At 40.6% G+C, this 24,030-nt stretch overlaps 3 protein-coding genes across 5 annotated transcripts in view; 2 read left to right on the forward strand and 1 right to left on the reverse strand.

The window, feature by feature from the left end:
* The window catches only part of LOC142341466 (bromodomain-containing protein 1-like), a 284,999-nt gene extending 264,303 nt beyond the window's left edge, over positions 1 to 20,696 (reverse strand). For both annotated transcript variants that reach the window (XM_075392424.1, XM_075392423.1), the window contains exons 1-4: positions 20,419 to 20,696; positions 4,178 to 4,397; positions 3,556 to 3,824; positions 2,569 to 2,905 (exon numbers count right to left, since the gene is read on the reverse strand). In XM_075392424.1, coding sequence (XP_075248539.1) covers positions 2,569 to 2,905; positions 3,556 to 3,824; positions 4,178 to 4,397; positions 20,419 to 20,696 — 1,104 coding nt within the window. The remainder of the gene's footprint in view (positions 1 to 2,568; positions 2,906 to 3,555; positions 3,825 to 4,177; positions 4,398 to 20,418) is intronic.
* The window catches only part of LOC142341467 (tetratricopeptide repeat protein 7B-like), a 571,721-nt gene that overhangs the window by 79,660 nt on the left and 468,031 nt on the right, over positions 1 to 24,030 (forward strand). The gene's annotated exons all lie outside the window — the stretch shown is intronic.
* The window catches only part of LOC142341468 (TAR DNA-binding protein 43-like), a 333,593-nt gene that overhangs the window by 79,658 nt on the left and 229,905 nt on the right, over positions 1 to 24,030 (forward strand). The gene's annotated exons all lie outside the window — the stretch shown is intronic.

The following is a 24,030-nucleotide window of genomic DNA, read 5'->3' on the forward strand; positions in this document are numbered from 1 at the left end:
GTCGATAATAAACAAAAAGTTCCGAAGTGGTTTGATAATAGGTTAAAAAATTTACGTCAAAAAAGAAACCATGCTTATTATAAATATAAAGAAAACAGAAATAACAATGACCTGCTGAAGAAATTTAAAGAGTGTAGAATAAGGCTGGAAAAGCAATTAAAATTGCGCAAGAAACAATTCTATCTAAATTCTTTCCAAAAATGTTTAGGAAACTCTAGACAGACTTTCAAACTACTCAATGAGCTTAAAGGCAAATCATATAAATCACAGAATTTTCCAATCCTAAGCAGCTGTTATCAGAAATTTGATGAGCCTTCGGATAAAAATAATGCAAACGAGTTCAACAATTTTTTTTGCTTCAATCGGACATCAAGTCAGTAGGCACCTAAATAAAAGTTTCCAACCTTCTTTTCCTAGACACCAATGTTCCATGTATCTTTACTAAAACTACTGCGAGAGAGGTGGGGGATATCTCAACTAATCTTGACAACAAGTCATCCTCAGGTGTTGATGATATAAGTAACATACTAATCAAATTATCTTCAGATGTCATCAACCCCTACCTAGTGTTTCTGATAAATTTTTCATTTGACAAAGGTATTTTTCCTAAAGAACTGGCTCGAGCAAGAGTTCTTCCACTGCACAAAGAGGGGTCTAAACTTGACCAAAATAATTATAGGCCAATTTCACCTCTTGTAGTTTTCAGTAAAATTTTTGAAAGAGCTATGTACAATCGCGTGTACCAATATTTTGAGAAAATCTCTTTATTTTATAAGAAGCAGTTTGGTTTTAGATCTAAACATAGTACAATTGATGCACTAGTTGAGCTAACCGAAACTGTTCGCATGAGACAACAACATTCGACCATAGTTAGTTTCTTTTTGGATTTAAAAAAGGCGTTTGATACTATCAATCATACATTTCTTTTGGAAAAACTAGAGAGATATGGAATTAGAGGCAACTGCTGGAACTGGTCTACCTCTTATCTGAGTAATAGAATGCAGCAAGTTGTAATTAATGGTACTTCTTCTGATTGGTGCGAAATCAAAAACGGTGTTCCTCAAGGATCGATTTTGGGCCCTCTTCTGTTTTTAATATATATAAACGACCTTCCTTTAGTCTGTAAAAATGTTGAAGTTTTACTTTTTCCTGACGACACTAACATAGAAGCAGTTGGGTGCTCTGTTGAAGATATAAAGTCAGATTTAGATAGCATAAACTTCTGGCTTGAGAGTAACAAGCTTGTCCTTAATCTTAGTAAAACAATTCAACTTAACTTGAAAAAAGGCCCGGAATATCTTAGTTTCAATTGAACAAAACTGACATCAAAGTTGAGCATTACTGTAAATATCTTGGGGTAAAGATAGATAATAAGTTCTCCTTTCTGGATCATATAGATCATGTGCAAAGTAAGCTAAGTAAACAATGTGGTATACTAGCAAAACTCAGACATTATGTTCCTCGGAATCAACTAATTTCTTACTACAATTAGAATGTGACACCACTAATTCAATATGGTGCCTTGGTTTATGGTTGCTGTATCTACTCAGCGCTTCGACCGATCTACCTATTGCAGAAAAAAAATTTAAAAGTAATATATTTTAGAAAAAAAGGCGATCACTGCGACGATATTTTTATGAGGCACTCGTTGTTGACTATCTACGAGTTACACATATACGAATTAATTAAATTTGTTCTGAAATCAATCAATGGTCTACACCAGCAATATTTCTGCAATAATTTGTTTCAATTTAAATCGAACGACCGGAAAACCAGAAGTGGGATTCTTAACTTGCTAAAGGAACCATTTTGTAAAAAGAAGTTGGAGCGCAATTCAATACGTTTTAGAGGCGCTAAACTATATAACAAATTAAAGATAATGCAGATAATTCCCGCTAATTTAGAGAATGGTAGCCCAGCTGAAGTGACAAATTTCTGTCACAAATTGAAAAACTCATATCTGGTGTCAAACTACGATCTAATTAGATTCGTTTTTAACTGAAGCGAACAACAATGTTGAACATGTGCTACTCTAGTTTGTTGAATTGATGTCCTATTTGAATAAATTGTTAATTTGTGCTATATTTTGCATGTATTGAACGAAGGTTTATCAAGTCATTGTTGTCAGTAATTTATTGGGCAAATTGAAAAAGAAGATCTCTCTGATCTCGTTATTTGTCCACGTTGCTTGTTTATTATTCAACAACGAAATTAATTCTTTCTTTCTTTCTTTCTTTCTTTAAAAATTTGAAATACTACTAAACGCGGCTAAGGGCTTCTAATGAAACTTGATGACCGCTGAGCCGTATCTGTTTATCCCGTTTTAAAGCTCAAAGTCATGAAAAAAAAGTGAAGAAGTGTGAAAATGATAAAAAAAAATACCAATACAATCCAATTCTTGAATTGTAAAAAAACACTCTGTCCCCAATAATAGCCGCTATCACTTCGCCGCTATTAAAAAAAAGACAGCGCCCCAATACAATTCAATTTCTCTGAAAGGAGAGCGCAAAAAATAGCCGTTGAGAGGCTGACGGCGGCTATTAACCAGCAGCACAAAAGAAAGCAAACCTGGTGAACTGGCAGATTGCACATGTCACAAAAGAGAATGACGTTTGTGTTGTTCGCTTCACCATCTTGACAAATAGAACACACTGCATCATCTTCGGGTTCCTCGCCCCCCGGGGCACCTCCTTGCGAACCCAGGTTGTTGGCCACGACGGAGGGATCCAATCTCGAGTCTTTCTCCAGGCGATCCATGAGCAGTTCGAAGTCTTTGTTTGACACTTCTGGTAGACACTTTTGAACTCTGTGCTCACTGTTGTATAATCTGAGCCATGCATAGTCCAGATCGTCCATTACGTACTCAACTTCTTTGTCCAGCTCTTCGGAAGTTTTCTCTTTATACCTGAATGATTATAAAACACATTTAAAAACCCACTTCATTGATTCTTTCTTAGAGTTTACATAGATAATGTTGTGAGGGAGTGACGAGCATAAGCACTAGCTCATGTCAACAGTAAACAGTATTTAAATTCAGACTTCGAAATCATAAAATTTTGAAAGTTCTCTTTGGTCATTAACGAAAATCAACGATAAATTCTTATTTATGGACATTAAGGAGGAATAATATCACTCTTTAGCCAATAACGCCAAAACACTGCTGAAAACGCCACTACAAAAACGTTAGAACTGACTACATTCAAAGAAAATCATTACAGTTATTAGAAATGGTGATGCACAAAATTGAAAAAAAAAAACTTTTTCGTGATTTAACTTTTTTCGTGGAGAATTACATGCGATTACATTGAGATAAATCACTTCATATTCTTAAGAAATTAACAACACTTTCAGGTCAATTTGTATATTTTATTTTGTTTATTGGCAACACAAATGCAACTTCTTTCTTTTTCAAGATCATTCATTGTCAACCAAACAACCATCACGATCAAGCAATTTTTCTCATCAGAAGTCATATAAATGGATTCACGTAGTAGGTCTCCAACCCCCTGCCCCCATTGCTACAGAGGTCGCTAAAAACTCAAAGGCCATACGTACTCTCGATACTCTTTGGGCACGACATGTGGTTTGGAATGAATAACTGGAGGGTTCTGGAACCATTTCACTTCAGCTTCAGGTAACTTCTTCATATCTTTCTTCACTGGCTTCTTAGACTTCATTGCACTTTTGGTTCCCTTCGATTTTGAGCCTGTAGACTTTGACGCTGTAGTCGTGTCAGGGGCACTTGATGAGTTTATCTGTGTCGTTGTGTCCGCAGGCCTCGGAGGGTCAATAAATTTAAGCTGGAGTGGTTCGTCAATCTCAACCTAAAAAGGAAATCATCAAATGCCATTGATAGAATATGATAATTGCGCTGAGTAGCTTATTAGATTGATCGAGCCAATACCGATTACGCCAACAGCTTCGTATTGCATCAATTTTAGTTTCAGTTCGTTGCAGTTGATTTAGTTCCCGCTCACTTTCTACCTGCATTTAATTAAACAAACCTTTAGTCTGTTCTATAATTGTAAAAAATCAAGCCAAACTTTGACCGGCAATGGGTCGGAAATAAACGGATATAATTTTGGATAGAACTCAATTATTTTTATTTAGATCATCTGTACAAAAACTCGTAATCGCACTTTTAAATGAAAACTTTTGGATGCCGTATTTCCCTCACCCGATAGCTGCGGCTGTTGACTTGGAACATGGCCACTCTCAGAGACTCCTCATATGTCATGTTGTAGTGGGCAGCTGACGTTGGAGACAGAGTGTTGTTTTTACCATTTCCACCTGCCCCATTATCTTCGTCATCTTCCGTAGTGTTTCCAGCTGCCATAGAAGATCTTGATGCGCTCTTTCGGCTGTTGCCAAAACGCATTCTACCTCGCTTCTTTTTCCTGTAGCAATCACAAAAATATCTCTTTTACTCAAATACAAAACCTGCGCAGTGAGAAGACACGTCCAATTATCATGAACGCTTTAACCAAAAATTCTGCCATTTTGAGGGTAAATTCAATTTTTTGTGGTGAAAACTATACAGGAGGCAATAGAAATGGTGTCATCTGGTAGCCAGCAAAATTCCAGTTTGTATCATCTGTAGCCAAATCGCTCTCAACATTTTTTTGAATAGAAGAGACATACTATAGAAGGAAAACCTTAGCATCTGCCAACTTTCGCATATTTGCAGTTAGCGAGATAATATCTCTAATCAAAATATTAGCGTTATTTCAAAAATTCAACTGTGAACAAAACCAAATAACGTCTGGTGAGTTGCTCTCAAACGACGGGCGGGGTTGGCTTCGGTAGTACCCAGGTGGGGCTCAGATGCTAGCATTGGGTAGGGTTGGAAGGGCTGGCCGAGAGGGGGTACAAACCGCCAGGTGGTGGAGATTGAACTGCGGGGATCATTGACATGGGGGGAACTTGTTGAGAAAAGTAAACAATCAGAATGCAATTTTACATGGCAGTCTCCTTTGATTGTTACATCAATCGAAGCATAATTATAAAAAGTTTTACAACACTATATTTGGAATAACTGCCAAGCTTCCTTACAGAGGAATTTCAGATAGAAATTGGCCAGTTTTCCGTAAGCAGCTGTAATTTAGATCCCAAGTGAAATTTCCATTTGCTCATGTCTCTCCAATTTTAAGCAAGACTTTGGATTGTGAATTCAATCACACATAAACCGACTAACATCGGATGAACTAATTTCGAACAAAAAACAGGGCGCAATTAAATATAGGGGTGTAAATTGGAAAAATTTTTGGGTGCAAAAACTGGGACCTGATAGGTGTTCGAAACCCGACCTCCTGCATAGCAGTCAGACATCTTTAACGCTAAGCTAAAACCCTATTGTTACTCAACAGCTACCAATCACTTTTTTAACAAAAAACTTCATTTCAGACCGAGCAATTCGAATCAATCAAAATAAAGAAACGAAGCTTGAAAAAGTCATTGAAAAATTCAAAAAGTTTTAGGAGAAAAGTTCAAAAGTAATCAAGCAAAATTTTTGCATAAAAAAGCAACGCGTTTACAATAATTGTCTCAAACTTCATTCCAGAGCAATTACAAACTTTATGAGCAGGTTGAACACATTTCACGGGGAACTCAAATAAGAGCTGCTTATGGAGACCTGGCCAAACTGAATCCGAATGTTCTCTGAGAGTACTCTTGTCAGTTTACTCAAAATAGATCTACTGAATTTCTCATGATTATGCTCCGATTGAAATAAAAATCAAAAGCAGCAGCCGAACTTATGTCGACTAAAGCCGGCTCCTGAAACAAGCAGTTTACAATGTAAATATTCATTTTGCGCGTTTACTTTGTCAGCGAGTGTAATCAATTGGGTAAATAAAATGCTTCAAGGTGTAAAAACCGAAACTGTGGTATTAGCTAACTCCATACACTGCAAAAGATTTAGAACTTAGAGGAGACGAACCCACTATCTCCAGAACCAAGATCAGGCATGCCACCAAAGCTCTGCTGAAGTAGGAACTTTGTTAGCATGATATACCACAAGCTGTTTTATTACATTAATCCTTTCGCAAACGAGTTGGTTTCACGCAATACAAACTCCAACTCAACTAAGGGTACACACAACACATGGTCAGAGCCACTTATCTAAGCTCTAACAAGTGTAACCCAGTTGTGGTATTAGCTAACTCCATATACTACTAAAGATCTAGAGCTTAGAGGACTCGAACCTACTGTCTCCAGAATTGCGATCAGGCATGCTACTGTTGCACCAAAGCACTGCTGAAGTAGCAACTTTGTTAGCTTAATATACCACAAGCTGTACAAAGAATGTAAAACTTAATTACTTCATCTACAATTTCATTGATAGCATTAGATGAGCTTGCATCCGGCTCAGTACTCATACTTCTGAAAAAAATTAAATCCGCAAAAACATAAAACCTTTTTTAAACAACCAAAACATAGTTTATTTAACGCCATTGATTTAATATTATTATCTAGTCGAGAACGCGGATCGCGCACAGAAACAAAAGTCTTTCTCCTAAGGACGATTCTAATGTGTGAACAATGATAAAAACACATAAGCATTGTATTTAGTAGCTAAAAAAGGCTAAGCTACATCGTTAAGTTTCTGAGAAATCACTGTTTTGTAATAGTTCGAGGGACCAATGGCGCAAGCTAGAATAGCAACAAGGGCCTCTTTTTCTAGCTGTGTGGAGATGTATTGATTGCAATAAGGACCTTACGAAACAGAAAGACAGCGTAAAGAAATGCCAGGTGGAATGACCACTGTAGTACGAAATGCCGGAAGATGCCAGCAGCAGTTCATGACTATGTGTCTTAAACATTTCTATTATGATGCTACTTAAACTGAACAGTGCACAAGAAAGATTCTATTAAAGGAGACAAACAGAACCAGCCCACGAGCTAGAGCATTCCTGAAACAGGGAACGAATTAGATAAACAATTGACGCAATGAAGTAAAAACGCAAATGAATCCACGAGTGAAAAATCGAGTAGAACCGCGTGTGGAAACGCAAGTGGAACCACGATTGGATGTCCTGGAAAGCTCCAGCTCTCTCCTACAGATCGTACGGAGTAAACAATGATCCAACATATGTGTTGTATTTACTAGCTAAAAAGTGCTAGGGTACATCGTGTAGTTTTTAAGATTTCAATGTCTTGGAACAGTTCGAGGGACCAATGGCGCAAGCTAGAATGGCAACCAGGGCCTCTTTTTCCAGCTTCGTGGACATGTATTGATTGCAATAAAGACTTTACGAAAAGGAAAGACAGCGTAATGAAAGGCCAGGTGGAATGACCACTGTAGTACGAAATGCCTGAAGATGCCAGCAGCAGTTCATGACTATGTGTCTCAAACATTTCTATTACGATGCTACTTAAACTGAACAGTGCACAAGAAAGATTCTATTTAAGGAGACAAACAGAACCAGCCCACGAGCTAGAGCATTCCTGAAACAGGGAACGAATTAGATAAACAATTAACGCAATGAAGTAGAAACGCACGTGGAACGGCGAGTAGAAACGCAAATGGAACGGCGAGTGGAAACGCAAAACAATCCACGAGTGCATCAACGAGTTTAAACGCTCGTGGAAAGGCAACTGGAAACGCAAGTAGAACCACAAGTGGGTGTCTCGGAAAGCTCCAGCTTTCTCTTACTGATGATTCTCATGAGTGAACAATGATACAAAAACAAATGATACAAACTTTTTAAGCTAGTGTTGTATTTACTAGCTTAAAAAGTGGAGGGTACATTGTGTAATTTTTAAGATTTCATTGTCTTGGAACCGTTCGAGGCACCAATGGTGCAAGCTAGAATGGCAACAATGGCCTCTTGTTCCTGTGAACCAGATGCGAGCACATGTATTGATTGCAAAAAAGACTTTACCAACCCGAAGGTCCGCGTAATGGAATGTGACAGGTGAAATGACCAGTTTTACGAAATGCCTGAAGACGCCAATAGCAGTTTATGACAATGTGTCTCAACCCTTTGTAATATCGCGCTTTCTAAACTGTACAGTGTAAAATAAAACTGCGATTAAAGTAGACAAAAAACCCGAGCCCACGACCGAGAGCACCCCTGAAACAGGGAAATATTTAGATAAAAAAATAACGCAATGAAGTACAAACGCATATGAATCTACGATTGAAACGCTAGTGGAACCGCGTGTGGAAACGCACGTGGAAAGGCGAGTGGAAACACACGTGGAAAGGCAAATGGAAACGCACGTGTAAAGGCGAGTGGAAACGCAAGTGAAACCACGAGTGAAAAGGAACGTGGAAACGCAAGTGGAACAAATGCCATTGAAACCTCCAGCTTCTACGGATGATTTTAATGAGTGAACAATTATACAAAAACATAGGGTTTGTATTTACTAAAGTACATGTGCTAGAGTACATCGTGTAAATTTTGAGATATCAGTCTCTTGGAACAGTTCGAGGCACCAATGGCACGAGCTAGAATGGCAACAATGGCCTCTTGTTCCAGTGAACCAGATGCGTGGACATGTATTGATTGCAAAAACGACTTTACAAACCCGAATGTCCGCGTAATGGAATGTGACAGGTGCAGTCACCACTTTTGTACGAAATGCCTGAAGATGCCAGCAGAAGTTTATGACTATATGTCTCAATTCTTTGTATTTTGGTGCGGCCTAAATTGTACAGTGCATAAGAAAGCTACAATTAAGGGAGACAAAAAGACCAGGCCCACAACCCGGAAAGACCCTGAAGAGCATCCCTGAAACAAGGAAAGATTAAGATGAAAGAATTAACGCAATGGAGTCTCTTTATGAACGACTTTTGTTGCTTCATAAACGCACCGAAGCCGACGAACGAAATTCATAAACCAGAAGATAAGGGGTGCACCTATTCCGGGTGGGTGACTACGAAACAAAAAGTGAAACCATTGAAATAGTAATTATCGATCGAGGCAGGCGGAGAACGAAGAAGGTAGGAAGAAGACCCTGAAACAGGGAATGAATAGATTAAAAAATACTTAACGCAATGAAGCAGAAACGCAAATAAATCCACGAGTGAGAAAGCGAGTGGAACCGCGTGTGGAACTACAAGTGGAAAGCTCCAGCTTTCACCTACTGATTATTGTAATGAATGAAAAAAGATCCAACACATGTGTTGTATTTAATAGCTGAAAAGTGCTAGGGTACATGGTGTAGCTTTGAGTTTTCAGTGTCTTGGAACAGTTCGAGGCACCAATGGTGCAATTTAGAATGGCAACAATGGCCTCTCTTGTCCCAGTGAACCAGATAAGTATACATGCATTGATTGCAAAAAAAAAGATTTTACGAACCCCAATGTCCGGGTAATGGAATGACAGATGAAATGACCACTGTCGTATGAAATGCCTGAAGACGCCAGCAGCAGTTTATGACAACGTGTCTCAATCTTTTGTATTATCGCGCTTTCCAAACAGTACAGTGGATAAGAAAGCTACGATTAAAGCAGACAAAGACCCAGCCCACAACCGAGAGCACCCCTCAAACAGGGAGAGGTTTAGACAACAATTAACGCAATGAAGTAGAAACGCAAATGAATCCACGAGTGAAAAATCGAGTGGAACCGCGTGTGGAAACGCAAGTGGAAGCACGAGTGGATGTCCTGGAAAGCTCCAGCTCTCTCCTACAGATCGTAAGGAGTAAACAATGATCCAACATATGTGTTGTATTTACTAGCTAAAAAGTGCTAGAGTACATCGTGTAGTTTTTGAGATTTCAATCTATTGGAACAGTTCGAGGCACCAATGGTACAAGCTAGAGTGGCAATAATGGCCTTTTGTTCAAGTGAACCAGATGCTCGGACATGTATTGATTGCAGAGACTTTACGAACCCGAATGTCCGCGTAATGGAAAGTGACAGAAATGACCAATTTTGTACGAAATGCCTGAAGACGCCAGCAGTAGATTATAACAATATGTCAACCCTTTTTAATATCGTGCTGTCTAAACTGTACAGTGGAAAATAAAACTACGATTAAAGTAGACAAAAGACCGAGCCCACAACCGAGAGCACCCCTGAAACAGGGGAGGAATTAGATTTAAAAATAATTAACGCAATGAAGTAGAAACGCAAATGAATCCACGGGTGAAAAAGCGAGTGGAACCGCGTATGGAAACGCACAAGGAAAGGCAAGTGGAAACGCAAATGGAACTACAAGTGGAAAGCTCCAGCTTTCTCCTACTGATTATTGTAATGAATGAAAAAAGATCCAACACATGTGTTGTATTCAATAGCTGAAAAGTGCTAGGGTACATCGTGTAGCTTTGAGTTTTCAGTGTCTTGGAACAGTTCGAGGCACCAACGGCACGAGCTGGAATGGCAACAATGGCCTCTTGTTCCAGTGAACCAGATGCGTGGACATGTATTGATTGCAAAAACGACTTTACAAACCCGAATGTCCGCGTAATGGAATGTGACAGGTGCAGTCACCACTTTTGTACGAAATGCCTGAAGATGCCAGCAGAAGTTTATGACTATATGTCTCAATTCTTTGTATTTTGGTGCGGCCTAAATTGTACAGTGCATAAGAAAGCTACAATTAAAGGAGACAAAAAGACCAGGCCCACAACCCGGAAAGACCCTGAAGAGCATCCCTGAAACAAGGAAAGATTAAGATGAAAGAATTAACGCAATGGAGTCTCTTTATGAACGACTTTTGTTGCTTCATAAACGCACCGAAGCCGACGAACGAAATTCATAAACCAGAAGATAAGGGGTGCACCTATTCCGGGTGGGTGACTACGAAACAAAAAGTGAAACCATTGAAATAGTAATTATCGATCGAGGCAGGCGGAGAACGAAGAAGGTAGGAAGAAGACCCTGAAACAGGGAATGAATAGATTAAAAAATACTTAACGCAATGAAGCAGAAACGCAAATAAATCCACGAGTGAGAAAGCGAGTAGAACCGCGTGTGGAACTACAAGTGGAAAGCTCCAGCTTTCACCTACTGATTATTGTAATGAATGAAAAAAGATCCAACACATGTGTTGTATTTAATAGCTGAAAAGTGCTAGGGTACATGGTGTAGCTTTGAGTTTTCAGTGTCTTGGAACAGTTCGAGGCACCAATGGTGCAATTTAGAATGGCAACAATGGCCTCTATTGTCCCAGTGAACCAGATAAGTATACATGCATTGATTGCAAAAAAAAGATTTTACGAACCCCAATGTCCGGGTAATGGAATGACAGATGAAATGACCACTGTCGTATGAAATGCCTGAAGACGCCAGCAGCAGTTTATGACAATGTGTCTCAATCTTTTGTATTATCGCGCTTTCCAAACAGTACAGTGGATAAGAAAGCTACGATTAAAGCAGACAAAGACCCAGCCCACAACCGAGAGCACCCCTCAAACAGGGAGAGGTTTAGACAACAATTAACGCAATGAAGTAGAAACGCAAATGAATCCACGAGTGAAAAATCGAGTGGAACCGCGTGTGGAAACGCAAGTGGAAGCACGAGTGGATGTCCTGGAAAGCTCCAGCTCTCTCCTACAGATCGTAAGGAGTAAACAATGATCCAACATATGTGTTGTATTTACTAGCTAAAAAGTGCTAGAGTACATCGTGTAGTTTTTGAGATTTCAATCTATTGGAACAGTTCGAGGCACCAATGGTACAAGCTAGAGTGGCAATAATGGCCTTTTGTTCAAGTGAACCAGATGCTCGGACATGTATTGATTGCAGAGACTTTACGAACCCGAATGTCCGCGTAATGGAAAGTGACAGAAATGACCAATTTTGTACGAAATGCCTGAAGACGCCAGCAGTAGATTATAACAATATGTCAACCCTTTTTAATATCGTGCTGTCTAAACTGTACAGTGGAAAATAAAACTACGATTAAAGTAGACAAAAGACCGAGCCCACAACCGAGAGCACCCCTGAAACAGGGGAGGAATTAGATTTAAAAATAATTAACGCAATGAAGTAGAAACGCAAATGAATCCACGGGTGAAAAAGCGAGTGGAACCGCGTATGGAAACGCACAAGGAAAGGCAAGTGGAAACGCAAATGGAACTACAAGTGGAAAGCTCCAGCTTTCTCCTACTGATTATTGTAATGAATGAAAAAAGATCCAACACATGTGTTGTATTCAATAGCTGAAAAGTGCTAGGGTACATCGTGTAGCTTTGAGTTTTCAGTGTCTTGGAACAGTTCGAGGCACCAACGGCACGAGCTGGAATGGCAACAATGGCCTCTTGTTCCAGTGAACCAGATGCGTGGACATGTATTGATTGCAAAAACGACTTTACAAACCCGAATGTCCGCGTAATGGAATGTGACAGGTGCAGTCACCACTTTTGTACGAAATGCCTGAAGATGCCAGCAGAAGTTTATGACTATATGTCTCAATTCTTTGTATTTTGGTGCGGCCTAAATTGTACAGTGCATAAGAAAGCTACAATTAAAGGAGACAAAAAGACCAGGCCCACAACCCGGAAAGACCCTGAAGAGCATCCCTGAAACAAGGAAAGATTAAGATGAAAGAATTAACGCAATGGAGTCTCTTTATGAACGACTTTTGTTGCTTCATAAACGCACCGAAGCCGACGAACGAAATTCATAAACCAGAAGATAAGGGGTGCACCTATTCCGGGTGGGTGACTACGAAACAAAAAGTGAAACCATTGAAATAGTAATTATCGATCGAGGCAGGCGGAGAACGAAGAAGGTAGGAAGAAGACCCTGAAACAGGGAATGAATAGATTAAAAAATACTTAACGCAATGAAGCAGAAACGCAAATAAATCCACGAGTGAGAAAGCGAGTAGAACCGCGTGTGGAACTACAAGTGGAAAGCTCCAGCTTTCACCTACTGATTATTGTAATGAATGAAAAAAGATCCAACACATGTGTTGTATTTAATAGCTGAAAAGTGCTAGGGTACATGGTGTAGCTTTGAGTTTTCAGTGTCTTGGAACAGTTCGAGGCACCAATGGTGCAATTTAGAATGGCAACAATGGCCTCTATTGTCCCAGTGAACCAGATAAGTATACATGCATTGATTGCAAAAAAAAGATTTTACGAACCCCAATGTCCGGGTAATGGAATGACAGATGAAATGACCACTGTCGTATGAAATGCCTGAAGACGCCAGCAGCAGTTTATGACAATGTGTCTCAATCTTTTGTATTATCGCGCTTTCCAAACAGTACAGTGGATAAGAAAGCTACGATTAAAGCAGACAAAGACCCAGCCCACAACCGAGAGCACCCCTCAAACAGGGAGAGGTTTAGACAACAATTAACGCAATGAAGTAGAAACGCAAATGAATCCACGAGTGAAAAATCGAGTGGAACCGCGTGTGGAAACGCAAGTGGAAGCACGAGTGGATGTCCTGGAAAGCTCCAGCTCTCTCCTACAGATCGTAAGGAGTAAACAATGATCCAACATATGTGTTGTATTTACTAGCTAAAAAGTGCTAGAGTACATCGTGTAGTTTTTGAGATTTCAATCTATTGGAACAGTTCGAGGCACCAATGGTACAAGCTAGAGTGGCAATAATGGCCTTTTGTTCAAGTGAACCAGATGCTCGGACATGTATTGATTGCAGAGACTTTACGAACCCGAATGTCCGCGTAATGGAAAGTGACAGAAATGACCAATTTTGTACGAAATGCCTGAAGACGCCAGCAGTAGATTATGACAATATGTCAACCCTTTTTAATATCGTGCTGTCTAAACTGTACAGTGGAAAATAAAACTACGATTAAAGTAGACAAAAGACCGAGCCCACAACCGAGAGCACCCCTGAAACAGGGGAGGAATTAGATTTAAAAATAATTAACGCAATGAAGTAGAAACGCAAATGAATCCACGGGTGAAAAAGCGAGTGGAACCGCGTATGGAAACGCACAAGGAAAGGCAAGTGGAAACGCAAATGGAACTACAAGTGGAAAGCTCCAGCTTTCTCCTACTGATTATTGTAATGAATGAAAAAAGATCCAACACATGTGTTGTATTCAATAGCTGAAAAGTGCTAGGGTACATCGTGTAGCTTTGAGTTTTCAGTGTCTTGGAACAGTTCGAGGCACCAATGGTGCAATTTAGAATGGCAACAATGGCCTCTCTTGTCCCAGTGAACCAGATAAGTATACATGCATTGATTGCAAAAAAAAAGATTTTACGAACCCCAATGTCCGGGTAATGCAATGACAGATGAAATGACCACTGTCGTATGAAATGCCTGAAGACGCCAGCAGCAGTTTATGACAATGTGTCTCAATCTTTTGTATTATCGCGCTTTCTAAACAGTACAGTGGATAAGAAAGCTACGATTAAAGCAGACAAAGACCCAGCCCACAACCGAGAGCACCCCTCAAACAGGGAGAGGTTTAGACAACAATTAACGCAATGAAGTAGAAACGCAAATGAATCCACGAGTGAAAAATCGAGTGGAACCGCGTGAAGAAACGCAAGTGGAAGCACGAGTGGATGTCCTGGAAAGCTCCAGCTCTCTCCTACAGATCGTAAGGAGTAAACAATGATCCAACATGTGTTGTATTTACTAGTTAAAAAGTGCTAGAGTACATCGTGTAGTTTTTGAGATTTCAATTTCTTGGAACAGTTCGAGACACCAATGGTACAAGCTAGAGTGGCAATAATGGCCTTTTGTTCAAGTGAACCAGATGCTCGGACATGTATTGATTGCATAGACTTTACGAACCCGAATGTCCGCGTAATGGAATGTGACAAAAATGACCAATTTTGTACGAAATGCCTGAAGACGCCAGCAGTAGATTATGACAATATGTCAACCCTTTTTAATATCGTGCTGTCTAAACTGTACAATGGAAAATAAAACTACGATTAAAGTAGAGAAAAAACCCGAGCCCACGACCGAGAGCACCCCTGAAACAGGGAAAGATTAGATTAAAAAATACTTAACGCAATGAAGCAGAAACGCAAATAAATCCACGAGTGAGAAAGTGAGTGGAACCGCGTGTGGAAACGCACAAGGAAAGGTGAGTGGAAATGCAAGTGGAACTACGAACGAGTGGAAAGCTCCAGCTTTCTCCTACTGATTATTGTAATGAATGAAAAAAGATCCAACACATGTGTTGTATTTAATAGCTAAAAAGTGCTAGGGCAGAAGAAGGCTACGATTAAAGTAGACAAAAGACCGAGCCCACAACCGAGAGCACCCCTGAAACAGGGGAGGAATTAGATTTAAAAATAATTAACGCAATGAAGTAGAAACGCAAATGAATCCACGGGTGAAAAAGCGAGTGGAACCGCGTATGGAAACGCACAAGGAAAGGCAAGTGGAAACGCAAATGGAACTACAAGTGGAAAGCTCCAGCTTTCTCCTACTGATTATTGTAATGAATGAAAAAAGATCCAACACATGTGTTGTATTCAATAGCTGAAAAGTGCTAGGGTACATCGTGTAGCTTTGAGTTTTCAGTGTCTTGGAACAGTTCGAGGCACCAATTGTGCAATTTAGAATGGCAACAATGGCCTCATGTTCCAGTGAACCAGATGCGTGGACGTGTATTGATTGCAAAAAAGACTTCATGAACCCGAATGTCCGCGTAATGGAATGCGACAGGTTAAATGACCACTGTTGTACAAAATGCCTGAAGACGCAAGCAGCAGTTTATGAAAATGTGTCTCAGCCCTTTGTAATATCGTGCTTTCTAAACTCTACAGTGGAAAAGAAAGCTACGATTAAAGTAGACAAATAGACCGAGCCCAACCCTGAAACAGGGGAAGAATTAGATAAAAACAATTAACACAATGAAGTAGAAACGCAAATGAATCCACGAGCGAAAAAACGAGTGGAACCGCGCGTGGAAGCACCCAAGGAGACGCAAGTGGAACCACGAGTGGATGTCGTGGAAAGCTCCAGCTTTCTCCTACGGATTATTGTAATGAGTGAACAATGATCCAACACGTGTTGTACTTACTAGCTAAAAAGTGCAAGGGTACGTGAAGTTTTTGAGATTTCAGTCTCTTGGAACAGTTCGAGGCACCAATGGTGCAAGCTAGAATGGCAACAATGGCCTCATCTTCCAGTGAACCAGATGCAAAAATATTTTACGAACCCCAACGTCCGTATAATGGAATGACAGGGGAAATGACCACTGTTGTACGAAATGCCTGAAGACGCCAGCAGCAGTTTATGACAATATGTCTCAAAGCTTTGTACTATCGAGCTTTCTAAACTGTATAGTGGATAAGAAAGCTACGATTAAAGTAGACAAAAAGACCATGCCGACAACCGAGAGCACCCCTCAAACAGGGAGAGGATTAGATAACAATTGACGCAATGAAGTAAAAACGCAAATGAATCCACGAGTGAAAAATCGAGTAGAACCGCGTGTGGAAACGCAAGTGGAACCACGATTGGATGTCCTGGAAAGCTCCAGCTCTCTCCTACAGATCGTACGGAGTAAACAATGATCCAACATATGTGTTGTATTTACTAGCTAAAAAGTGCTAGGGTACATCGTGTAGTTTTTAAGATTTCAATGTCTTGGAACAGTTCGAGGGACCAATGGCGCAAGCTAGAATGGCAACCAGGGCCTCTTTTTCCAGCTTCGTGGACATGTATTGATTGCAATAAAGACTTTACGAAAAGGAAAGACAGCGTAATGAAAGGCCAGGTGGAATGACCACTGTAGTACGAAATGCCTGAAGATGCCAGCAGCAGTTCATGACTATGTGTCTCAAACATTTCTATTACGATGCTACTTAAACTGAACAGTGCACAAGAAAGATTCTATTTAAGGAGACAAACAGAACCAGCCCACGAGCTAGAGCATTCCTGAAACAGGGAACGAATTAGATAAACAATTAACGCAATGAAGTAGAAACGCACGTGGAACGGCGAGTAGAAACGCAAATGGAACGGCGAGTGGAAACGCAAAACGATCCACGAGTGGATCAACGAGTTGAAACGCACGTGGAAAGGCGAGTGGAAACGCACGTAGAAAGGCGAGCGAAAACGCAAATGGAACCACGAGTGGATGTCGTGGAAAGCTCCAGCTTTCTCTGGATTAATGTAATGAGTGAACAATGCTCCAACACATGTGTTGTAATCACTAGTTAAAAAGTGCTAGGGTACATTGTGTAGTTTTTGAGAATTCAGAGTCTTGGAACAATTCGAGGCACTAATGGAGCCGGCTAGAATGGCAACAATGGCCTCTTGTTCCAGTGAAACAGATGCGTGGACATATATTGATTGCAGAAAGATTTTACGAACCCCACTGTCCGCGTAATGGAATGTGAAATGACCAATGTTGTACGAAATGCCTGAAGACGCCAGCAGCAGTTTCTAGGGTGTCTCAACCCTTTGTAATATCGTGCTTTCCAAACTCTACAGTTGATAAGAAAGCTATGATTAAAGTAGACAGAAAGACCGAGCCCACGACCGAGAGCACCCCTAAAACAGGGAAATATTTAGATAAAAAAATAACGCAATTAAGTACAAACGCATATGAATCTACGATTGAAACGCTAGTGGAACCGCGTGTGGAAACGCACATGGAAAGGCGAGTGGAAACACTCGTGGAAAGGCAAATGGAAACGCACGTGGAAAGGCGAAAGGAAACGCAAGTGAAACCACGAGTGAAAAGGAACGTGGAAACGCGTGTGGAACCACAAATGCCATTGAAACCTCCAGCTTCTACGGATGATTTTAATGAGTGAACAATTATACAAAAACATAGGGTTTGTATTTACTAAAGTACATGTGCTAGAGTACATCGTGTAAATTTTGAGATATCAGTCTCTTGGAACAGTTCGAGGCACCAATGGCACGAGCTAGAATGGCAACAATGGTCTCTTGTTCCAGTGAACCAGATGCGTGGACATGTATTGATTGCAAAAACGACTTTACAAACCCGAATGTCCGCGTAATGGAATGTGACAGGTGCAGTCACCACTTTTGTACGAAATGCCTGAAGATGCCAGCAGAAGTTTATGACTATATGTCTCAATTCTTTGTATTTTGGTGCGGCCTAAATTGTACAGTGCATAAGAAAGCTACAATTAAGCGAGACAAAAAGACCAAGCCCACAACCCTGAAAGACCCTGAAGAGCATCCCTGAAACACGGAAAGATTAAGATGAAAGAATTAACGCAATGGAGTCTCTTTATGAACGACTTTTGTTGCTTCATAAACGCACCGAAGCCGACGAACGAAATTCATAAACCAGAAGATAAGGGGTGCACCTATTCCGGGTGGGTGACTACGAAACAAAAAGTGAAACCATTGAAATAGTAATTATCGATCGAGGCAGGCGAAGAACGAAGAAGAGAGGAAGAAGAAAAAGTACCTCAAAAGATGAACATTATTGAGTACCAAAAATATAACCACCTGAGAGGAGCAGGAAGGCGAAAACAAGGAGTTAAAAACCAAATTGTAAGAACAGATAGATGCGCCAAAGGAGGCGCTAAACAAAGTAACGAGGATTGGCAAGAAACCTGAAACTCAATTGGAAAAGAATACACTCCACGCCTACTTCTTATTTCATTCGATAGTCACCACGAACCTGAGTTAGTACTGAAGGACGCAACTGCTAACTTGAAGCGACTCAGGTAAAGCCCAGATCGAAGCCTAAAAGAACGAAGTGCGAAATCGCAAACTCCGACGGAATGTTTTTCTTCATACAGAACGATGTTGCGTACCATGCAATAGTTGAGGACTCACATGTGGAAAATCAGTCTTAAAGAATTAAAGTAAAAAATAAAATGATCACCATTTGTTCTCTTTGCAGAAGTCGGAAATTGACCAAAGAGAACAATGATAACCTCAACGCTCTAATCAATCAGTTGGCACAACGAAATCTAGTGTTGTTGGGATTTCAACATGCAGAACATCGATTGGAGCAATATGAGCTGCAAGGGATCAGAGGAATGCAAAGAATTGGACTTGCTCGAGACCATACGATATAGTTACCTGCAACAGCAAATCACATGGCCTACAAGAGCCTCTAACACTGACACCATCCCTGCTTGACTTATTTTTGTTAACGAACATGTCATGGTGGATGGTGGAGTGGATAGAAAACAAGGCGGTCATTAATTACCTGCGCGATGAGCTCAGCAGACAATGGAACGAGGCCCGATAGATGACCCTGATCTACTCTGGAGAAATATACAACGAAATATTGACTCGGCAGTAGTAAATTGCGTTCCTAAAATGAAACGGGGAGACAAGTCCAAACACTCGCTGCAAAAAAAAATGAATTAGAGCATGTTCAACAGAAAAGGAAGAAATGAGGAGCATATCTTAGAGAAAAAGCGAAAGGACTCTCACTGATTACGCAAAGCTACGAAAGGAAGTCAGATCCATAACCCAGAAAACATTGTTAAAAGAGGCTGAAATCAGTGCAGCGGCAAAAGAAAGTCCCAGGACGTTTTGGAAAGAAATATTTTTGGATCAACTGCCAAGCTTCCTTAGAGAGGAACTTCAGATAGACGTTGGCCAGTTTTCCCTAGGCAGCTGCATTTTAATTCCCACGTGAAATCTGTTCCACTTGCTCATGCCTCTTCAATTTTAGGCAAGACTTTGGATTGTGAATTCAACCAAACATAAACCGACTAACGTCGGATTAATTGCTATCGAGCGAAAGACAGGGTGCAATTAAATATAGGAGTGTAGCTCAGAAAAACTCGGACCTGATAGGGGTTCGAACCCGCGACTTCGAGGAGAGTAGTCAGACATCTTTACCGCTTAGCTACAACCCTGTTGTTAATCAACCGCTACCAATCACTTTTATAATAGCCAAAAACTTTATTTCTGAACGAGAGCAATTGCAATCACTCAAAATGAAGAGTGAAGATTAAAAAGGCGGATCTATTCTGTTTCACCCCCCACCCCAGCTTAGTGTTCTTTAATCTTTTATGGCCCCCAGGCGCACGTGCTATTTTCTTACATAGTAACGTGCTATATAACAACATATAATTTGTAACTGGGGGCGTAAAAAACACTGGGGGCCGAAACAATAGATCCAAAAAGGCATTGAAAAATAACAGATTGTTCTAGGACAAAAGTGCAAAAATGTTCAAGCAAAAATTTTGCTTAAGACCAGCGCGTTTACAATAAATATCTCAAACTTCGTTCGAGAGCAATTAACAACTTTATGAGCAATTTGAACACATTTCACGCGCAACTCAAAATACAGCTGCTTATGGAAAACTGGCCAAATTCAATCCCAACAATTTCCTCTGTAAGTAACCTTGTCGGTTTACTCAAAATAGATCTATTAAATTTCTCATGATTTTGCCCCGATTGATACAAAAATAAAACGCAACAGCCGAAGATATGTCGACTAAAACTGACTTCTAAAACAGGCAGTTTACCAAGTTAAATTTCTTTTTGCTCGGTTTACTTTGTCAGCGAGTGTGTTTGTGAAGTCTACTTCAGTAAATGATTCAAAAAAGGCAGGAACTCACTTTCTGATAGCATTTATCTTGGCGACTTGGTTGCTGATTACTTTCTCATGTGCATCGTCTGACGCGCCCCCATCCTCTTCACTCTGTTTGTCCTGGCTAAGGCGCTCTTTGTGAACTTTCAGCAGATGATGTTTCAAACTCATCAACCCAAGACATGGCTTGGAGCAGTTATCAATTGGGCAAATAAAAGGAGGCTTCAAGGATTTAAAACTGTTAATTATTTCATCTACAATTTCATTGATAACATTACCTGAGCTTGCATCCGGCTCAGCGTTCATACTTCTGAAAAAGAAAAAATCAAATCCGCAAAAACAAAACACCTTTTTTAAACAAAACAGTTTACACAACTTCATTGATTTATTATTATTATCTAGTCGAGAACGCGCGCAGTTATAAAATGAGAATTAAAACTGAATATCTCCCCGATATTTCATTCGTAGCTAATAAACACAACACGTGAGGGGAAAGAGGTTACGGCCACGTAGAGGTTTTGCAATTCGTTATAATGGTAGAACTTCATCGTCAGGTTGACTTTAAATTGATGCACAACCGCATCAGTGGGAGTGAGGTCTGCAGGAACCACGAGTGCAAACGCCAGTGAAACCGCGAGTAGAAACGCAAGTGGATCCACGAGTGTAAAGGAACGTGAAAACGCGAGTGGAAACGCAAGTAGAACCACAATTGTATGCCATTGAAACCTCCAGCTTTCTACTGCGGATTATTATAATGAGTGAACAATGATACAAACACATAGGTATTGTATTTACTAGCAAAGGTACATCGTGTAGTTTTTGAGCTTTCAACGTCTTGGAACATTTCGAGGTACCAAAAGCGCAAGCTAGAATGGCGACAAGCGCCTGTTGTTCCAGTGAACCAGATGCGTGGACAAGTATTGATTGCAAAAAGGACTTTACGAACCCGAAAGACCGAGTATTGGAATGTGACAGTTGGTGACCACTATTGTACGAACTGCCTGAAGATGCCAGCAGCAGTATATGACTATATGTCTCAACCCTTTGTATTATGGTGCTGCCTAAACTATGCAGTGCATTTGAAAGCTACGATTAAAGGAGGCAAAACGACCGAGCCCACGACCCAGAGCAGCCCTGAAAAACCAATGGAGTCTCTTATGAACGACTTTTGTTGCTTCATGAACGCACCGAAGCCGACAAACGACATATAATCCAGAAGATGAGGGGTGCACCTCCTCCGGGTGGGTGACTAAAAAAAACAAAAAAAACCATCGAAAGTGATAAATATTGAGGCAGGCGAAGAACAAAGAAGAGAGGAAGAAGGTACGTTACAAGATGAACATTACTGAGCACGAAGCAGTCGAAAATATATCAAGTACCTGAGAGGAGCAGGATGGCGAGAGCAATGAGTTAAAAATCAAACTGCTAGATCATATAGAGGTGCCGAAGGAGGGGCTAGACAAAGTAACCAGGATTGAACAGAAACCTGAAAATCAATCTAAAGAGAATCCATGCCAATTTCTAATTTCATTCGATAGTCACCATGGACCTAAGTTAGTACTTAAAAATGTCAATTAACTGAAGGGCGCAATTGCTAGTTTGAAGCGACTCAGGTTAAGCCCAGATAGAAGACTAGAAGGACGCGAGGAGGTAAGAAATCTTAAACAACAGGCAAAAGAAACCTCACTGCCAAAGAGAACGGAAACTTCATACACATCGTTCAATGAAATCAAATTATCAGAGTAATACCAAGCAGTCAACCCATGCCAATCTTATCCTCTGGTTCAGTAACACTGACACAATAAACGTTAAAAAAGTTCACAAACTCAAGAGGAGAATCGAATCATCGGAAAAAAAGCCAAGAGTCATTGCACTAAACGAGACAAAGGCCAAAATCCTACTCTTAGAATGGCACCCGATCTGACACCAAATAATGGGCTACACTGAGGGGAAACATGAACCCAAGGACGAGTTAAGCTTTTTTTACATAATGAACGATTTCAAGCTAAAAAGAGTTAAATTACACAAACGTTTACGCACTAACTTGCGTCGTCAGAAATAAAAATTTTTGAAGTTAAATATTTACAAAAATGCATACATACAAAGCATTGTTGTACCGCTACAAACAAAGCATTGACAATCCCTTCCACCCTGTATCCCTTCCACTTCCTTACTGGATACACAATCCACAGAACTGACCGACCTACTGAAAACCATAACTCAAAACACGGAGGAGTTCTCATTGCGGTGAAAGAAATTCCTCACTACAGACTGAAAAACACAACGCACTCGGAAAGTGTATCGATTGCGTTACAAACTCCAACTGAATCACTTGTAATTTGCTGCATGTACAACCCTCCTAAATCTAGCCCTTACAGGGCACCAGCCAGTCAAATCCACGAAACCCTGGAAGAAATCGAAAAACAGATGAAACAACGGGATAGTTACACCTTAATTGTCAGCGGCGATCTCAACCTCCCTGGAGCTGATTGGAACAGCATGCTCTCAGATGATGACTACGAACTTTCGCTTCTCAACAACTTTGAAACCCACCAACTTCAGCAAATTCTGCCTTGCAAACGAAATCAATCACTGGATGTATGCCTCACCCAATCTCCTGACAGCATTGAACTTGCCGAAGTCGACAAAAACCTAACACGGGAATACTCAATCAACGGAAAGAGATGCTCCGACCATCAACCATTCCGGACAACCATTTCCATCGACATATCAGCTACGAAACCAGCCCCCAAAGTGAAACATGCATATCACAAGGTGGACTGGAAAGAATTTAACAGCCACATCAGAGAACATCCCTTTTCAAAGCTACTCCAACTACTCGAAAGCTATCTCACAAACCGAACGCAACGCGTCAAAATTGGAACAAGCAAATCAAAGACCAGAAATGTAACCAGCGGAGTACCTCAGGGATCAATTTTGGGGCCTCTGATGTTCATCATCTACATTGACGATCTCCCCGAAGAAATCTCAGACATCCCGGCCTTCGGATACGCGGATGATTTCAAAGCAATTACCCACGGTGAACACGAATGCGAGACCACTCTCGGGGAAATACAGAAATGGAGCAAAGCAAACCATATGGACCTAAATGTTAGCAAAAGTAAAACTCTCCTCATCAGAGGGGATCTAGCCCAGCGTGACGAAGCAGGTCTTGAAACCGTTGCCACCCAAAAAGATCTCGGAGTCGTAATGTCTCGAAATCTCTCTTGGAGCGCAAACTGCCAACTTAGAACAACCAAAGCGTGGAAAGCCTTCTACACACTCAAACGAAATGTTTCGAGCAGAACCTCAATGGAAACGAAACTGAACGCTTACATAGGATACGTAGTGCCCGTACTCACTTACGCCTCCCAAGTCTGGTACCCTTCGAAGACTGACATGAAATCAATCGAGAAGATCCAGCAAAAGGCAACTAAGTGGATATGCGGTGGAAACGACGAATACCATCAAAGACTCGAAACGCTGAAAATACTCCCACTCTCCATGTACATGGAAATGCACGATGTCCTCTATCTCCTCTCAATCCTAGAAGGCAATTACTACGTCCCCGAAGACAAACTGCCAAAGCGAAAAGAAAACGAAACAAGACAAAAGCAGGAATTTGAACTCCCCAAACACC

The sequence above is a fragment of the Convolutriloba macropyga genome, chromosome 6 (genome assembly GCF_964194025.1).
Source record: "Convolutriloba macropyga chromosome 6, txConMacr16.3, whole genome shotgun sequence".
NCBI classification, from domain to species: domain Eukaryota; kingdom Metazoa; phylum Xenacoelomorpha; order Acoela; family Convolutidae; genus Convolutriloba; species Convolutriloba macropyga.